The sequence below is a fragment of the Mesoplodon bidens genome, assembly GCF_964165515.1.
Source record: "Mesoplodon bidens genome assembly, chromosome: 1".
Classification (NCBI taxonomy): domain Eukaryota; kingdom Metazoa; phylum Chordata; class Mammalia; order Artiodactyla; family Ziphiidae; genus Mesoplodon; species Mesoplodon bidens.
Window position 1 is genome coordinate 86,344,237 of NC_138176.1, and position 20,334 is coordinate 86,364,570.

General features: G+C 37.7%; 1 protein-coding gene across 3 annotated transcripts in view; it reads right to left on the minus strand.

Annotated features, from left to right (window-relative positions):
• PRDM5 (PR/SET domain 5) overlaps window positions 1-20,334 on the minus strand; it is a 214,728-nt gene that overhangs the window by 15,909 nt on the left and 178,485 nt on the right. For all 3 annotated transcript variants that reach the window (XM_081240766.1, XM_081240765.1, XM_081240767.1), the window contains one exon: window positions 1,311-1,415. In XM_081240766.1, coding sequence (XP_081096892.1) covers window positions 1,311-1,415 — 105 coding nt within the window. The remainder of the gene's footprint in view (window positions 1-1,310; window positions 1,416-20,334) is intronic.

The following is a 20,334-nucleotide window of genomic DNA, read 5'->3' on the forward strand; positions in this document are numbered from 1 at the left end:
TAGAACATGATGGAAGGAAGATGTCCATACACAGTTAATATTTAATTTTTATCTCCCATCACTTATTTGTGTAGTTGTGCAATTAAATAATCCAAAAGAAGTTTTGCTTTTATGAAAATGCTTCCAATAAAAGCACCAATGGATTGAACATTCAATCCATTAAATTATGAAACTGGTTGTACCTCCATTTCAGGATAGAGCTCTCCATGTGTACATTTCTTTCTCTACAAGTAGTTCTCTCCTTAAAGAAGTTCACTGTTGATAAAGGTATTTTTATGAGTAGGCCCACTGGGAGTACGTTGTTGCCTTAACCTTACCACCAAAGTTTCATGGAAAGACAAGGAAAACATCTTATGTTTGTGAGTTTCCTTTCATATGGACTGCTTACTCCATCCTTTATCCTTTGGGATATGCCAAGGGGACTGAGTACTCAAGTTTCCCTCAACATTTAAAGAGAACTATGTACTGTGCAATTTCACAGATTACAACTTTGTTTCTTCTTACATTGAGCTACATTAATACTTTTTTTTGTTGTTGCTATTTTTGTGTTAGAAATAAGAACGAGTAAGTGCTTTCCCTAACACCTGTGTCAATTTTCTGTCAACTGTCAATCTTACACAGAATGGTGATGCTGTTCATAGATGAACCATTTTTCTCTAAATTAAACAAGGATCCAATTAATTTTACTGACAATGGTAGTATTTCTGTCCTTTCATTAACAGTGTGAACTATGTTGATAATTTCATTTCACTTCAAATGTCATAAGCAGAAAATCCAAACAATTAGCAGTGGCGTTTTTTAAACAAAGGAGTTTATGCATATTTTAGAAATTCACTGTTTGGCTTTAACAAAATAAATAATATCTATAACCAGTTAAACCTCTGGTTTAACTATCATTAACCTGTCAAAGACTTGGACAGACATATGAAAGCTGTCTTGAATCATCATGTATTTATACCTTGGAAGAACAACTCAATTGCATTAAAAAAGGGTACAGCCATGTCTTAAAGAAAATCAGAGTTCATTTGCTGCCAGTAAACTAGGATAAAAAACATTGCTACAACGTGGTTACATGGATTATGCAATCAAAAGGTATAAAGAGCACAAGACATTAATGACACGGATCAGCACTGTAAAGCACGCGCACGCGCGCACACACACACACACACACACTCTCTCTCTCTCTCTCTCTCTCTTTCTCTTCTACATGCACAAATAGATGCATGGATACACCCACACACACATACATATCTCCTGTTACCAGAGGTTACTGGAGGACACTAGGGAAAGAAAAGGGAAGCCAAACTCACATCACACTGAAAAGGCTTTTCTCCGGTGTGCGTCCTCTTGTGCTCATCCAGGCCTCGCTTCTGGCTGAAGGCCTTGCTGCACTCTGAGCACTTGTATGGCTTCTCCTGCAGTCAGTGAAAAGAGACCATGAATTCGAGTGAATGCAGAGCCCTCCTTATGAATTTGTACGTGGGAGGGTGTTTTATCTAGTTCTGCAAGGTGCTGCAGCACATTCATAGTGGTGTCATGAATTATTTTAAATTTTCAGGGGAAAACAGGAGTACTCAAAATCTCTTGGGTAGTCTTAAAACTACCAGGTGGTTCACAGTTCCAACACTAGATTGCACAACATTTCTTTCGATGCAGTCCTATCTGTGCAAAGGGAGATTCTGCATGATTTCTGTGATCTAACTACTTACTGAACTGAACTTATGTTTTCTCTTGGTTTCGAAGTGCCTGCAATAAAGGCTTCATGGAGCAAGACAGTTTGGGACCCCTGGTTTAGATGGTGCAAACTGTTCACTGTCTCCAAGGGATTCCTGGGAATGAAAGCTCAGAACCAAATGTTCAACAGATTTGGGGGGTAAATTTAAGAAGTTAGAGCTCAACTGTGCTTTAAGTATTTTCATTTCTTTTTTTAACATCTTTATTGGAGCATAATCGCTTTACAATGGTGTGTTAATTTCTGCTGTATAACAAAGCGAATCAGCTATACATACACATATATCCCCATATCTCCTCCCTCTTGTGTCTCCCTCCCACCCTCCCTAACCCACCCCTCTAGATGGTCACAAAGCACCGAGCTGATCTCCCTGTGCTATGTGGCTGCTTCCCACTAGCTATCTATTTTACATTTGGTAGTGTATATATGTCCATGCCACTCCCTCACTTCATCCCAGCTTACACTTCCCCCTCCCTGTGTCCTCAAGTCCATTCTCTACCTCTGCGTCTTTATTCCTGTCCTGGCCCTAGGTTCTTCAGAAGCTTTTTTTTTTTTTTTTAGATTCCATATATATGTGTTAGCATTTCTATTGTCCAATCTTTTTTCCTAGGTAGGATGTTCTTTTATAAAATCTAAATTACTTTTTAAAATGAGGCATTTTTTTACAGCTGGTCATAGACTCTTAAGGAAAAGAAATATATCCATAGGCAAAGGAAAAAATTATCCACATTCCTTAGCCATCTTTGATACCAGGAACTTACATCACCATCTTTTTAGCTTGGAATAAATTGCAAAATAAATTAACATTGTTTCATCAAAACAGCAGGCCACTAATTACTAAATAGTGCATTGATAAACAGATTTGTTTAAAGTAAAACTGCAGTGTTTTTTCAAATGTAGCTTCAAAAATATTGTTATAGACACTTTGAATTGAGGTAGTGTGTATATATATTTTATATTTCATGTTAATGTAGACAAGTTCTAGTTATATTTTCTCCTTCGTATTTAAAAGATATGAAAATTTTCAGACCTACAAAACGGTATGTAAACAATCAAACACACATATGTGTACCCATCGGCTAGCTTAAGAAATGGAACATTCTTGTGAACATGAGCTCCGGTTCATTCATTCTTAGTGAGTATAGTATTACATTCAATGGCTACATTCTCCAGTGATGGATAGTTAAGTTTTTCCCAAGTTTTCACTCTTACAAATAATGTTGTTCTGAATATTCTTGTAAATGTATACTTGAACATAGATGAGCATAACTCCCTACGGCACGTATATCTAGAAGTGGAACTGCTGCACCTTTAACTTTTCTAGGAATGGCCAAGTAGCTCTACAAAGTGAATAAACCCTTTTACACTCCAATATCTAGTATATCCTTATAATTTTATCACTGTAGTTTACAAATTTTGAAACTCTCATTAGGTACACGGTGAGTATATGTAAGTTTAAAACCATTCTACTCCTGGAAAATAGGACCTTTTGTCATTTTGAAATGACCTTCTTCTCCTGTAATCATCCTTTTTACCTTAAAATTAATTTGGTATTAATATAGCTATAAAAGCTTTTTAAAATTAGTATCTGCTGGGATTTGGGAGACTTGTTGAGATGTTGGTCAAAGGGCACAAATTTGCAGTTAGAAGATGAGTAAGTTCTGGAGATCTAATGCACAGCATTGTGAATATAGTCAACTGCACTGTAGTATGCAGATGCTAAAAGTTGCTAAAAGCTTAGATCCTAAATGTTCTCACTGCAAAAAAGAAATGATAATTACATGACATGATGAAGGTGTTAGCTAACACTATGATGTAATCATACTATAATATACAAATGTATCAAATCAACAGGTTGCATGCTTTAAACTTATACAATGTTATATGTCAACTATATCTCAGTTTAATAAAAGAGGTAAAAAATAAAATTAGGATTTGCCTGGTATATTCATCTCTTTACTTTCAAACAGTCTATATATCCTTAGGTATGATAAGCGTCTGTTGTAAACAGCATACGACTCAATTTTTTTAACCCAAACCAATGGCACTTTTCTTAGGATAGTGAACTTTGCTTTTTAATATTTATTATCATTTTAAAATTATATTGTTATAATAGAATTTAACTACCATTATAATAAATAAAATACAATAGTATATTTATCATTATTAATAATATATTTAAATAAATTTCTAACATTTAATTTTGTGTACATAAATTTCTAACATTTTATTTTGTGTACTGCTTTTATCTTGCTTGTTTTCTAAGGTTTTTTCCCCTATATTTTCTTTCATGTTTTGGATTTCCTTTCCCCCCTGCATTATTATAGAACTTACAAACTCTATTTCTATCCTTTTACTGGTTATCCTTAAAATTTTTTTTACCATGTACATTTAACACAATTAAAGTTATTTATTTTACCTCGTATTAATTAACATGCTCTGTAGAATGCTCTTACATGTTATGTGTAGCAGTATTTCATTTGTATCTTGATTTTTAATGCCCGGTATGGAATCATTATTATTTTATACAATCAGTGTGGTTTAGCCCTACACACTTTAACAATTTCTTTACTTTTCATGCTTTCTTACATACTTGAATTTCCAAGGATCTGTTGATAGTAAATTCTGATTTTGACTGAAAGTGGCTTTGCTTCTCATTTGTCATTGAACGAAAGCCTACAACCCCAATTAGATCTTTCTATTTTTCATGTCTCTTAACCTGCCTTTGTCATTTCCATCTCTTTGTATTGCACTCTATGTAATTTCTTTAGGATCAGTTGATCAATTCAATTCAGGTATGAATAACTTGCTACCTAATAGGATCACTTGAGTTTTTAATTTCCTGTACTGTATTTTTAATTTCTAGAACTTTTTATTTGGTTCTTATCAATTATGCTTAAATTTTTGATACAATCTTACTTTCTATTCATGCGGCTTATGCCTATTTAAAAATATTCTAGGCATTTATACAACTTTCTTCATCTGATAAATCATTATCTTATGTGCTTTGTGGAAGTCTAGTTCTGCTATTTGTGGTTTCTCCTGTCTCCTGCTCATGGCTCTTGTTTCCTTGGGTGTTTCTGGAATTTGAAATCATGAACTCATGTTTGGTGGTCTTTATCTGTTAAACTCCTGTGACCCCCAGGTTGAGGGTAAGTCCCTCCAGACAGCATTTGTGTTTGCTTCTGCCAGGCACTCCAGGATGCTATCAATCAAAGACCATTTTAGGTTTACTTCTTGCCAGAGGGTTTTCTGGTCAGGCAAGCATTTTAAGGCTGAACTCCAAACACACTTGAGGGAAGGACTGTGGTTACAAACTCTAAGGAGAACTCTTTCTCTAGCCAGCAATTACTTCAAGACAGTTAAACATCCCAAGCGTTTCTGTTTGCCAAAAGTAGATTACTTCTAGCCTCTGATTTCATTTTGAGCATAGTCTTTCTGGGGTCCCAGAATTATGGGGGGATGTGGTTCCATCTTGCCCTTTAACCTGAACCCAGAGCTTGTCTCCTTTTCCATCACCATTAAAAACCAAGTCTTGAGTTTACCGAAACTGTAAACACCCTGCAAGGTGCTGCATCCTCAACTTGACCTCACCACTCTGGAGTTGGGTTTCAGTTTTGTTTGTTGGGTCCTGGAGATCACTGTTACTTGTTTTTTACACATTCAGATATTTTATCCAGCACTGATAGCATTGTATGGGGTATCTTTTCCAGGAAATGGAGTCTACCATATTGCCAGAAATGGAAGTAATTGTATGTATAATATTCAGGACATGAAAAATGTATTTTAATTGACTGTTCACAATCAACAGGAAAAAAGTAATTGCGTTTTACTGGCAGTCTACAAAATACGATGTTTATGGCCTTTCCTTCTAGTCTGAATAAACACAATCTCTTTTCACATGTTGCATTATTCTTAGCATCTATTATTTCTTCAAATACCGCCTAGTTTAAAAAAAAAAACTTTAAAAGGAAAATGTAGTTCTAAGTATTTAGATCAGAAAATTTCTGGGAATTCCTGTGACTGTTTATTAAGCTTTTATTATATCCAAATGTTTCATGTAACTTCATTTTTTAAAGCATATAAAACATATCAATACAATGTATATGAGAAGAAAAAAAAAGGAAAGCTTTTCTCCCTGCAATTTATCTATAAAACGAGATCTTGTAAAGAAGTGAGAGGCACATCACTGTGGCAGCTGCCAATGACAGGTAAATGTCTGGCAGAGAACCACCTAAGACAGGACCCACTAGCTGAATAACATCCTAAGAGAAGTTTCAGGGAAGAGAAGGCAGTGAAAAGCAAGTTCTGACCATCACTGATTAAGACCATCCCTCTCACTCATTCCTAAATTTCCTCATAGGAGATACTGTCTCGGTAAGCATCCTAGAGATGGCCCTATGGATACTGAGAGGTTCCCAGCCAGTATATGGAGATTCTGGTGGATCACAGGGGCTTTGCAGTTATCACCAGAGGTTTGAAGTCTCAAATATGTTATGCATTGGCTTGGATTGAATAAACAATGTCTTATACACACACATACACTCACCCACATAGTGATATTTTCAAATGTTTACAGATCCTATTGGTGATTAACTCAATATATTCATTTACGAATGCCACTGAATTATATCACTTTCACTTAATTATTTTCTCCTATAAGACACTAAAAGTGCAACAGCCATCACGTATTCCTATGTGGATGTTGGCAGGAAAGTGGGGGGTGAAATTTATAATGTTAGAAAGGTCCCTCCACTTCAGAAAGTTTGAGAATCACCGTTGGAAGAGGGACCCATTTGATTAAGTAGCTCTGTATTTGCCTGGACTCTCTCTTGTTTACCAAGAACCATTTGTAGCCAGGAATTCCCTGGGGTCTTTGCTCTCAGATAAGCTCACAAAGGACCCCAAAATCACATTTCCCTGTCAGTCTAGAAAGAAGGGTTCTCCAAGTGCTTAGGCCATAGCAAAGTATCGTAAGAAGAAGCTATGTTTATCCCTCAAGGGCTGTCTGTCTCCTTCATCACTAGTTCTTATTCAAAGAGTCCATACTTTTCCTGAAGATCCTGAAAGGAGGGATATAATTCATGACACATATTGGTCAGACTGCCTTACAGTGCTCCTTGGAAGGACCTTTAATGCCCACCCTGGAAGGGATTCCAATTCATAGTGAATGTTGCCAAATCAAGTATTAGAGAATTCCTGCTCCAGAAAAAGCTTTTATGCCAGAGGAAGAGCCAGGAGGTCACAGGTCACTCATCTCAAATATAAGAACATCAAATATCCGCAACAAGAGAGGTCGCGATAGTGAGAGGCCCACGCACCACGATGATAAGTGGCCCCTGCTTGCCGCAAGTAGAGAAAGCCCTTGCACAGAAATAAAGACCCAACACAGCCAAAAATAAAATATAAAAATAAAAAGAATATCAAATGAACTGAAATAGGAGGACATACATGCATTTTCTTTCTCAGAACGGAAACTCTCATCCCCCTTCCTGACTAATTTCTTCCATTACCCCTAATCAGCCATGTTAAAGAAATAGCACCCTTCACATGGTAAACACAGTCGGGCACAGAGAGTAAGCTGAGTGGTACAGAGCATATTATTACAAAGACACCTGCACCTGTTCCTGTTCCCTTCTCTGAAAATTGTGAAAAAAATCTTTGCTGCCTCTAGAACATTCCTGAGTATACTCAGTCTTAACTTAGCAATCCAGAAGAATCCATGCTTGTGTGCAAGGGTTCACGAGAACTTCAGTTCTGATCTGCACTGCCTATCCTTGCATTAAGGTTCACTGAAGATGATGGTGGTTAGGTAATCAGTGACTGACACAGCAAGGGACCACGTGACAGAGAAAGCTTAGGAAGCCATAATAGACTTCTTACTGTGGCTGAGCTATCTACTACCTTCCCAAGGACACACTGGAAAACAGCCTGCAGGCCGCTGTGGCTGGACTGCAAGCATGTCTGGATACTGCTGGACTTCCAAAGCCACAACACCACTCCCCCACAAAGAACACAACAATATCGTCCGTCATCTTAACATGAATCGCATCCTAACTTCACTACTTCTCTTCCACTATCTTTCCCTCCATTATGAAATCTTTAAACTGGGCACAAAATCTGATTCAATGAAGTATCATGGAAATTGTCTGTAACTGTTTCAGAATGGAATGCATAGTATAAATTACACATTTTAACTCATTAGCTGGATTTAACTAGAGACAAAATGATTAGGTTCTTGATGAATTCTGTTTCTGTATGATTATACAGTTTAACTGACAAATAGCTTGTCCTTTGTCATCATAACTGGGGAGCCATTATGAAATGGAGGCAATCTATTTGTCAGTTAAACTGTGTAATCTACCAAAGGCAGAATTCATCAGAAGTCTAATCAGCCTAGCTTTAATCAAACAGCATTTGGCAGAATTCATTCAGAAGGTAGGATTTAGAGAGCTCTTATGCCCTGCACCTTGTGATATAGCTAATAAAGAGTCATATTTTTGTGCTAGTGCCCATCTATTAAAGGAACAGAAACTTCAAATGCTATATTTCTTGCCAACATAAACTGAATAACTAAATTTCAAAATCATTTCAGAGGGCTCTGTAGAAAGAATCACATTGTTTATAAATCTTGGAGGGGTCTAAATGTTGAAATTCTTTGAAATAGAAATTTACTGGAGGCTTTCTCGTAGTTTAGTTAAGAATTGCTGGCCAGGAGGTAAAGAAGCACGTCCCCCATTACACAGACTACCAAAGACAAGGATGGATCATGGGCAGATTAACCACATGCTGTAGATACATAATCCAAAGGTTCCCTATGAGGGTTAAAGGACATTGCCCCAAATCCTTTAAAAATATAAAAATGTAATGTAGCCCTTTTAGTTACAAGCTGCCCATTTCATCTCTGCCAAAGTTTGTAGCATGTCCAACAGGAGAAAGTCAACCACTACTGTAGCAGCTGAGAAAATGGGAAACTGAGAAAATGAGTGTTTTCATGCTAGGCCACAATCAAATAGAAAAAGAAAATATCACAAATGAGCATTTTCCCATGTAGTCAGAGGTCAGTGTAAATGGTGTCAGGAAGTCATGGAATGATGGTTAATAAATGTTCTTTCACGGTAGTGGTAGCCTGACCTCAATACAATTAAGAAAGGAAAGTTAGTAAAGCAATTAAAAGAACACAGGCAGGCTAGTGAGTATGGTAAAGGCTGTCAGAGCCTGTGGTATTCTGAATATACATAAACACGGTTTGCTTATGACTGGGTTCAACTTGTGAGTGAAACACTTGGTTATTATAACTTAAATGAAAGTTGGTTCACTTGGTGGACAAACCTTTTCTCTATTTGTCTTGCTCAAAGCTGTAACGAGACCAAGAGTGTCTGTGCTGTTAATGAAATAATTTCCATGTGAGCAACCTGGGTATCAAGTACAATTTGAGAGAAGAAACTCACTAAAGAGGAAACAGATGTAGACACAAGTATCTCTGACACTCTCTCTCACACACACAGTGTGTTAGAATTAAAAGTTATCTTTTGGTACAAATTAATTTCACTTGATTACGTTTTCTAGATTAAGGTTATTTTATAGCTATTAATATTTACCCTAATAGAGTTCAGAAAAACAAAGGCTTTTACTAGATGATCATTTCCTATTTCTAAGTTTAAAAGAAAATCCAAAACACCTCATGAAGCAGAGGTTCATGAATTTCTTAAATGCAAATTGTGAGTTTCTGAAATGCATGAATTTCATTTTGTTAAGTTATACATTTCTTAAATACGAAATTTCTAAATAAACAAAAATTTTGTAAGGTTTTAGTTTCCCATTTACTCAGCTGCTACAGTAGTGGTTGACTTTCTCCTGTTGGACATACTACAAACTTCGGCAGAGATGAAATGAGCAACTTGTAACTAAAAGGGCTACGTTATATTTTTATATTTTTAAAGGATTTTGGGCAATGTCCTTTAACCCTCAGACTTTTCCATCTGCAGAATGTCTCACTAATTTCCAAAGTGGAATATGGCACCTCAAGTGTAAGGCAAGATCATATACAGACAGTCTCAGCCTCTTTCTAGTCTGCACCTTGGCAAGACTCATTTGCCAAACGTTCCTGAGACAAGGCACAGAGCTCCGTTGTGACGCGGAGCAGGGTTCCTCAGCCTCAGTACTATGATATCTAGGGCCAGATCATTCTTTCTTTGGTTGGGAGGGGGGCTATCCCATGCACCCAGTAGGTATCAATAGCACCTCCACTCAAGTTGTGACTACTCAAAATATCTCCGCATGTTACCAAATGTATCCTGAGTGGCAAAATGGCAAAAGCACTGTACAGAAGAGTGCTTCTGGAACCATCTGTAGTGAAAGACTGCTTTTCTCAATGTGCTGCTGACTGATGCTTTTCTAAAATATATTTAAAATGAATTACTAAAAAAAAAAAAATGGTCGCGCATTTAGATGTGCAGCAAAGTCAGAATGCTATAAAAGTTCTAAACACTTCCTCACAATTTTCGTACTTATTTCATCACAGACCAGAAACAAAGAGTCTGTGGGCTGGTACTGTTTTTTCAGCCATACTTTGAATAGCACTGGTCTAGAATAAAAATGTCTGATCACAGGATGTCCATGATTCAGTTTCATCATTATCTAGGTGAACAAATTCTAAAATATAATTACACCTAAACCTTGAATTAAATATCATTTTAATATTACATCTAAAAATTCTAAGTTTTATGGCTGGAGGTGGTAGGGAGGTTATAAATGGAGGAAGAACCTGGGTGAGGGTACATGGAGATTCATTATCCTATTCTCTCTGCTTCTGTAGGTTTGAATTTTTTTTTATAAAAAGTAAAAAGATTTTTTAAAAATTGCTTTGTTATTATTATTTTTTTGCTTTCATGTTATTTTAAAACTTAAAACATCACCATTCTGCTTGAAAGATCCTGTCTTTTTTTAGAGGGACCCTTTTTGATATCAGGAAGATGGACTTGGTAAAAATTAAGCCATCTCAGATGTCAGAAACACTGTCTCAGAAATGGCTTCTCAGAGGTGACCTGGTGCTCCTGGGACCAGCCCTGTCGTAAGCCCCGAGACGTGGCCTGGCCAGCAGCAGAGTCCCGAAACCCAGCTCCTCTCTCCCAGCCCAGCATGCCCAGCTTGTTCGCTCAAACGTGCCTCGCAGAGAAGAGGTTGTCTTGTGTAACTGGGTCAGTATCTGACCTCACGTGGGACTCCACATGACAGATCCTCTGAGAGGAAAAGAAAGCTCCAGGCAGCGTCGTGCAGTGGCCCTGACCACAGCTCAGCCTTGACGTGTGCTTCTCAGTGTGGCAGAGACTGTGAAGCCCATGCTGAAATTTCCAGATTTTTCCTAGGAGCCAACTAATTCTCTTGGTAACGCTGGCTTTGTGACCAAAAGATGACAACCTGTTTCTATAAAACATCCACTTGGCAACAGAATTACGGGTGGCATTTAGAGGACGGTTTGTGAAGGTGGCCCCATGGGCTGCTGTTACACACAGCCCAGTGGACAGGTCTACGGCCCACAGGACGGCAGGCCATATATCTGACAGCTCCCCCTAATGGCCCCGTTTCTGAAAGTGCACGTGCCGCCAGCTGCACACCATCAAAAGGCACTGAGTTTCCCTCTGACGAGCAGCCTCGCCTAGGAAACTTCTTTTACAGATGTTTATAGCTTTTGTGGCTTTTTATTCACCGTCTTATTTTTATGGCTGGTGTGATCTTTCAACATATGACAAAACATACCCAAGGCCTAGTAAACAACGCACCTAAAAATTCTTACTCTTAGGGAAGCCTACAGAAAGCTACGAGAAGATTTAGAGCAGGTTTCTACACAAGACATCCATAATTGGTCTTGCATTGTAGCTAATTGGAAAACACACATTGTGTAAACTAGGAAAATGTACTGCACAATTCACATTCAGAAAACTAAAAATAAGCCCAGTAAGTAGAATATAATTTTTAAATTTAAGGGATGTATAGACTTTAAATAGAAACAAGGAAGCACTCCGTCACTTTTTAGTTAATCCACTCTTGAGGCCCATAAAATAATGTGTGTAAGTGGCATGGCTGGAAGAAAGTCCTATCACTGAGAGCACAGAGGTGATAGAAGAGCTTGTCTGGCATAAACCAAGCAAAGAATTGCTCAAACTAGCTCAAAAACCTTGTTTTCTTGCGGCCACAGGGGTGACATAAACTGGTCCATTTGGAACAGATAAACCAACCTAACCAAAATTTTCCTCATACTTTCACTCTCCTAAGCTCTAGCCCAGTGGATTTCATACCTGCCTGCACATGAAAATCACCTGGGAATCTTTTTAAAAAAATATTGATGATGGGTCCCACCCCACAGAGACTGATTTATCTGGTCTAGGTGTGGCCAGGCATTGGTTTCTTAAAAGCTCCCAAGGTGCTTCTTCTAATGTGCAACCAGAACAGATCAGTAAGAACTTATGATCTGGTCCACCATCCTCTCAAGTAATAACTGCAATAGTAATAATTACAACAACAGCAGCAATAACTTCTATCTCCCCTTCTCTTACTATTACTTATGCTTTACCACCAGGGCACTCTGGTGCATGTTAACAGACTGCCTACTTCATGGCTGGCAAAGTGTTAGGAACTTTTAAGGATATTTTTCCCCCATTTAATTGTTAAGCAATGCTGCGAATTGGTATGGTTATTTTCACTCAGCAGATGAAGAAACATTAATTTAAAAATATTTCCAAGGTTTATACAATCAGGTAGAGAGGGCGGAACACAAAATAAGGCACTCTTACTCCAGGGCTGGGGTCTGTGGTGACCTGTGGCTTCCTCCCCATGCATACCACTCCCTTGGTCAAGCACTCTGAAACAGGTGACTCCAGAGCCCAGCCAAGAGAGGGAACCTTGATCAGGCTCAGCCTTGGCCCCCAAACCTGCCTGCCCATGGAATCACCTGGGGAGCTTCAAAAACTGCTCATGCTGGTGACGCATCCCCCAGAGAGTGTGACTGCACTGCTCTGGGGTGTGGCCTGGGATTCTCCAGGAGATTCTAATATGCAGACCCGTTTAGAAACTGCTAGGCTAAGCCAATGATGGAAACTCCATTTCTTTTGCAGTGATGGGTTTAGACTGGAGCATATGACACGTCTGTGGTTACTGAAGAGAAAGTAAGTCCACAGGGCATTCAGGAAAAGGCCTCCTCTGCCTGGTGAGGCCGACCACGTACAGAGATGATGCCCGAGCAGCTGCCGAGGGACTGACTGAGGACGGCAGGAGAGATGAAAGGACCTGGGCCACAGAAGACCCTGTTGAGCCACTGCATAACCAACCCCAGGCTGGCCCTACCTCTGAAAGTCTTGTTATGGGACTTAATAAATACCATAGTTTAAGCCATTTTAAGTTAGGCTTTCGGTTATGTAGCTATGAAAGCATTCTGCCTTCTACATCTTCCCGACCATCGCGTCATATTCCGGCAGCTCTATTCTAGTGACAGAGAGTACGTCTAGCTCAGACTGAAGCATAACACTATATAACTAAATAATAATGAACAAGAAACTCGAAGTCAGTAGCTGGCTATTATCATTTTTAATGTTCAACACAGTCTAAGAACCCCCAGCTCTAAAAATGGAAGTGAGTGTTCTTTTAGACAGCAGTGTTTTTCTTATACACATGAAGGGAGCTCAAAAGGAGCTGAAAATATATTTGCTGATAAGAATTCTGAGAACAATATGAGATCTGTGCATTGTAAGAATCTTTAGAAGAAAAGGAATGCTGGTTAAGTGAAAGTGTTATTGTTTAAATTACCCAAAGGGAAACTCTTTCTCTGCATAATAACTGTTTAGCGTTTTTCCCCTCAAAAATCATGTAAAAGAAGACTAATCATATGAACAGGAAAATTTTATAATAAGGAAAAACTTATGTTCACCATCTTAAAAATTATAAAGTAAACTTTAAGATTATACGCAAATTATAATGCAAAAATAAAGGAAAGAAACAGAAGGGAAATAAATATGATTAAAAATATAGAGGATATATATACATACACACACACACACACACACACACACAAGACATAAATACAGTGTCCAAGCAAAAATGCTGAGTTTCAAATAACAATCTAAATGGAAGTCCATTATGAGAAACAAATTGTCAGTTATGAGAGCACATGCTGGTAATGCAACTGCCTTACTCGTTTGTCACATATTGTCTTCAACATTTTTGTTTGTTTGTATCCCAAAAATTCGCTACTGAAAATCAAAGTAAGTCTTACAAGTCTAAGACAGCCTAATTCTGTTTTTGCGTGTTCCAGGGGTCTCTATTTACCAATGTTCCTAAGGAATATAGAGTCTCAGACACAGTAATCCACCACCAAAGGCAAATTTAGGAAGAAAAATATTCACCACTTCCTCTAAAAAGGTCCTTTCCTACATTTGAACTAGTGTTTTAAGCTTCCAAACCAATTAATTTAAATGTTTCAAGCTCTATTCACCAGTGAGCTGACAGCAGTCAAGACAATTCCCATGATCAGATGATGATGTAATTGAGGGTGAATTTATCAGCAAAAGTCCCCACGCATATTGAGCAAGACACTGTGTTAGGAACTGTGGGAAACACAACAAGGTTTAAAATGTGGTCTTTATCCTCAAGAAGATTCCAACAGGTCGGCAAAGCAAAGACAGGGCAGATGGAGTAGACGGAGTTGAGGTGTACTTGTCCATCAACCTGAGTTTTTGTGGCTACACAACTTGAAATATGGTATTCAGCACATACCAAATATCCCTGTCGATTCAGGGGGCATAACATAGGGGTACAGAGAATGATGTGAATGCGAACTCAATACAGTCATAGACTACATTTAAGAGGCACATCCAATCAGTCCACAGAGAACTGATTTAATTCAACTTGCCTACTTCCAAAAATAACAAGCACGCTTTCTGATATAGGTGATGGTGGCAAGTGTAATTCATCTTGAGTAAAACCATAAGGCTTATTCAGAGGCCTCTAGAAGAAAGGAATTACATAAATGCAGAGCCTTAGAAAAAGGTATCTAATTCTAAAGGAATAACATACTTATCCCATTACACAATTTTGAAAATAATAAGAACACAGCAGAAAGGTGCTATCACACATGCAACTAATTCACCCATTTCAAGAGCCAACAGAGCAGTCATTTCAGCCAAGTTCATGTCAACAGGTGAAACAAACCCAGCAAGGAGTGGGCAGAAGTCAGAGGAAATCATATCATCAATATAAATTACATCTCTGAATCAACACACTGCACAGATGGCAAGGAGCTAGTAGCATAAACCTGCCCCTTTCAAACCTCAAAGATGCTGAAAAAAACAGCCTGTCTATTTGCACAGGTGAGAATTCCATAGTTGTCCTGGCAGAGATCTTGCTATATCTGAATGTGCTCAAGTCATAAAATGTTTTGACAAAAAGTAGGTCAGCCTAAAATGTTAAAAAAGGAAGAAATTCATAAAATGAGCATCTCCACTCTTTACCCTTTTCATCTGATATAGTTTTGTTTAGTGAGTAAATTTGAGCTCAATCTTCTTTTACAAATGGGTGAGGGTTTTTTTTGGGAAAACTTTTTGTCATCTGTGGTGCTACTACACAGACTCCAGCAGGCTGATGTACACTTCATAGCTTCTGCAAAATACCATTCCTACCCCTAAAAGTAATAACCTACAGTCATCAACAGTAGCCAGTAACAAATCAGATTCTGCTTTTTTTGGTAGTAGTGGTGAACTTTTTAACTAATAGTAGCTTCTGATTGTTTTGGTTCAATATGTTCCTTGTGAAGGGACTTCTCAATAATTGATCTCAAAAACCATGACTAGTATGACCAACTGTTCCCATTTACCCCTGATTAGCCTGGCTTTAGCCCTAGAAGTCCCACATTCCAGGAAACCCCTCACTGTGGGGCAAAGAGCAAGATAATGCCAAGTTGGTTTCTCTATTAAGCAGCACCACCTGAATTTAGGAATAACAGCCCATCGTCATGTCCCATTTAGATACCATCTAGGCAACTATATGCATCGTCCCTGTAAATTCGCTCAGCCATCACTTGAGAGAGCAACAGACTAAATAGGAAAGAGACTGCTAACACAAGCCCTGCCTAAAGTCCCCCTCATCCTCTCTCCTGTTCTCTCACCCCATGTATAAAGAGCCATAGTCTACACTCTCATTGGCAGGATGGACTCAGCTACCAGGGAAAGCACTGATGACCCCCACCAAGAAGAGTGGCTTCCATCCCAGCGGGCATAAGTTAAGGGTACTGGAGGCACGAGGATGAAGAAAAGCAGTACTTCAGGGTGAAGTGCCAAGTTTTTGCTCTGGCCAAACAAAACGCTCTTCCCTCAAGAAGGTGGTTTTTGTTTTATTGTTTTGTTAAAGGAAGAACATTTTGACAGAGATGAACTGTTACTCAGAAATTGTCCAAATCATTCTCTCAGAATATATTATGCAAAAGAAAAGACTTAATTGAGGCAATTTCCTTGTTTTTACTAAATTCCAAGACACAAGAAACCTGATGGAATCACAGATCTCAATTCTGAGCCTTTCTTTTGCATATTGATCTTGTTTTACTGATTTAATTCTTTACATTTACCTTTTGATTTAGAGATACCAGTCCCTTCAGAATATACTGACATGTAAGAAAAGAGCTGCCAGTACAATTTCTTAGAAACCTGTTCTCTCTCTTTTAGTGCAGTGGCAATGGTTTTTCTATAGTAGCCAGATATTGTCTAAGTCAAATCAACATAAATAATACACTTGGCAGAAGAGTCAGTTAACATAATTCTTAGTTTGCACAGAAAGGACCTAGGCCACAATGAGGCCCACATGCTCAGGGAGAGTTCACTGAGTGCATGTGTTTCCTTCCTATCAAATAAAGTACACAACCAATCTCCAAAGACCTCTTTTCAGAAAGGGATGAAAACATACACTGGCCATCCCAAGACACAAAAATGAGGTTGGGGAGGGGTAGTAGAGTAGATCCCTGAGGCTCTAAGCCCAGTATTGCATAAGAAGGAACAGACATCTCAGCTCTTAAAAGGACAGATGTTGGAGAACTCACTTATGTCCTGCCAATGGGGAAATATAAACAGAATTTAATATTTAAAAAATTCAAAATTCAGGCATTCAGTCATATATTACTTGGTGATAAACTGTCCCGCATGTTGAAGACTATAGTGTAGATAGAATGTCATTTTTTGCAATGATTTGGTACACTGCTTGCATGTCTAAAAACACACGTTAATTTTAGTTCCTTCACTTCTGTTGCCTCTACAAAGCCAAATATACACATATAAGATCCAAAGCAGTCAGGCACATCCATTCTAGCAAAATGTTCATTTTAACGTATACTGGCACAGTGAACCAAATATGTTCATTCACTGAATACAAGGAGTAGCTGCAACAGCAAACTACATGCATAAGAAAGGTATATGTATATACATGATATGTATACATATAGATATGATGTATATGGTAATAACAAAAGTTTGACTTAAGTGGAATTCAAATTAATACACTGTAATGCTTATTGAGACTAGTCCTGGGAAAACCTCTAGAATTTCCCCCACTGATGTGCTGAGTTTTGGGGCTGGGATCCAGCCTGCCTCTGGTATGAATATTCTGGGATATTTGAGACCTGGGTCAAGTCCAGTACCATAGGCTTTAGGGCTCAGCGGCCAGGCACTCAGAGAAGCCTCAAGGGTAGTGCTAAAGCTTAAGAAGGTTCTCAAATGTCTTCACTTTTTGCTGAGGCAGAAAGTACTTTATACTCTGAAAGTACCACTGAGGAACCTCAGACCATCGGTTTTCCATCATTATAAGCATCAATCCTCAGACGAGTGGTTTATGTCACTCACAACTTGCCCTAGCTCAGCCACTGGCCCTGGAGTCAAAGGTTTCAGATCTGATTACCAGTCCCCAAAGCCTCTTGCCCATTCCTCCTGCTTCATGATTTCCAGAACACCAAATCTCAAATCAGTAATCTACACTACGTATCTGTTACAATCCAGCATCAAGGCCACAGGCAATCAGCACCACCATTATCACTATAAATCAGAATTGTACAAAAGAAAACCTAGGAACACAATCCATTTGTCTGATATGTCTTTAAAATCTTATACTATAAACATTAACATATAAATAGCACTTAGTGACAAAATTGTACTTGAGAAACTTCTCTCAATTCTGGTTCCTGTTATTTCTATTTACAATCTTGAGCATATAATTATAGAGGAAACTAAATTGAAAAAATATGATATATTTTTAGATATCTTATAGATTTCTAAAATTATAAATACCCTATATTTATTTTTATGTATTTATAAAATTATAAAAATTATGTATCAGTTATATTTTTCTGGATAAGTTATATATTATACAATTATGTAATTATATATTTATATCACATGTAATGTTAAATATAAATATATATATTCTTTCTGTTTCTGTTTCCATACAATAATGATTTCAGAGAACACTGAGTTACATTTAATAATGTCCAAATATTCATAAAAATGAAAAAGACCAATTGTTTTTTTTCTTTGAGTTAATGCCTGCTTTCATTTTGCAAGGACATGACATCACAGAACTTGTACAAATTCCTCTTTCACTTTCTCACCAAGCAAGATACACCACCACATACATACTCTGCTCAGTGTTGCATTACAGGCATGGCATTAACCTTTTAATATTTGTACTTAAATACTTCCTAGAAGAACTGAGGTCACAAGAAAGGGAAGCATTCACATTAGACAGATTTCCCACAACAACGAGATCAACTAAATAGAAGACAGACACAAGAAATAAGATTTGACTGGAAAAGAGCCAAATCTGTGACAAAAAATAATAATTTACAATTGAGAACAGAACTAAAAATGAGATAAGAATTGAAGGTAAAGAATGGAATTTTACATGTTTAAATTCATGTTAAAATGTTCAATAAAAAATGTTAAAGTAGCACATCTAAATAGTCGTCAAAAGCAGTGGAGCAAAAGCCCACCTAGAAGCTATGCATCTAGGACCCCACAAGGAGGTGATTTTCTCTCTAATGAACCATGATTTATACAGAGCATAAGGACTTAGTCTTGGGAAAGTGAAAAAGGAGATAGCCAGAGCCTCAATGTTTCTCAGGATAAGCAGATTTTTACTTTAACATAAATATGGTCTGGGTTAGTCAAATTGTAAATGATATTCATGTTCTTAAAACCACTAACTGCCTCTTTTAGAGTGAAAAAAAATCAAAGAATAAAGCTTCTTTTAGGGAGAAAAAGGGAACATCCACATGATAATTTAAATTGAATCAGAAACAACAGACTTCTATCCTAAATACTGAAATCAAAGCATTTAAAAAATATTCAAAACCTCCTGGAGATGAAGGCAGCATGACTGACCAGCCTGACGGGTCCTCCAAAGCCATAGTTCACGTGTCCTGACCGCTGATCTTGTTATCAACTTGCTATGTGACCTTGGGAGTCGGTCTTGGCTGAGATGTATCTTCCTGGAAAAATATTATACCTAAAATAGCCATCTTCAAAGATCTGAAAGTTTCTGACATTGAAAATGCTGTTTTAATTTCCAATGATGCAGAGAAACCGCAACATGAGGGATTTACATAAGACGTGAGGAGTAAATCTCCCTACACTGAAATTTCACTTATTTAAATGGATTACAAGGCACATGAAGTATCTCTCCCTGGTGGCTTTCAAAATATTAACAATATTTTCTTGAAAATAGTTTAAAATGCAAGTGAAGGGAAAACGCCTATAAAGGTCATACTGGTACTGTTGAATAATTTTCTATGAGGGGTGCCTTTGTGACAGTCATCGTGGAGCATTCTCCAGCAAGACACTATAACATGAATCCTGGGGACCTTGCAAGGGGGGCTGGGAGGGGAGGAGTCCAGTGGACTTAGGAGCAGCCATGAGTTTTTTCTGAACTGGAGAAGTCAACACCACTATTCTTAGAATTTTTGTAAAAGGCTGGTTCATGCAATATGGAACATAATCCTTTAGAACATCTTGGTAGCCATATACGTACTAATAAAGAATAAGGTCTTTAGCAATAAAGAGATCTGATTTCCAATCTTCGTGCTGCCCACTATTAGTTGTATGACTCTGGACGAGCTACCTCATCTCTCAAGCCTCACTTCCCACATTTGTAACATGAGATACTATACCTACTTCATAGGATTTTGCTTATCATAATGCTTAGCCCATAATAGGAATTCAATAAGGGTATTTTATATATTATATCAACCTGCTTTCTTCTATGTATTATGAAAATATGCTTATGAATAATGTAATTCAAAATTGAAAAAGGCACACAAATCATGACAATATAAATGAGGTGATTTTATAAAGAAAGGAAATTATGTATGAGCCTCTATATGGCATTGTTCTTGAACTCCATTAATGGGACCTTCATATAAATAGACAGTCCTTTATTTCAAGATTCTTATGATACTTTAGTAATTAAAACTCCCTGAATAGAGTGCAAGATGAATATAAAATTCTCTTTCAGAGAGAAAATAGTATAGAAATATATTACTTTTCTAAAACTAATGGCCTCATTTCTTTTAAAAATTA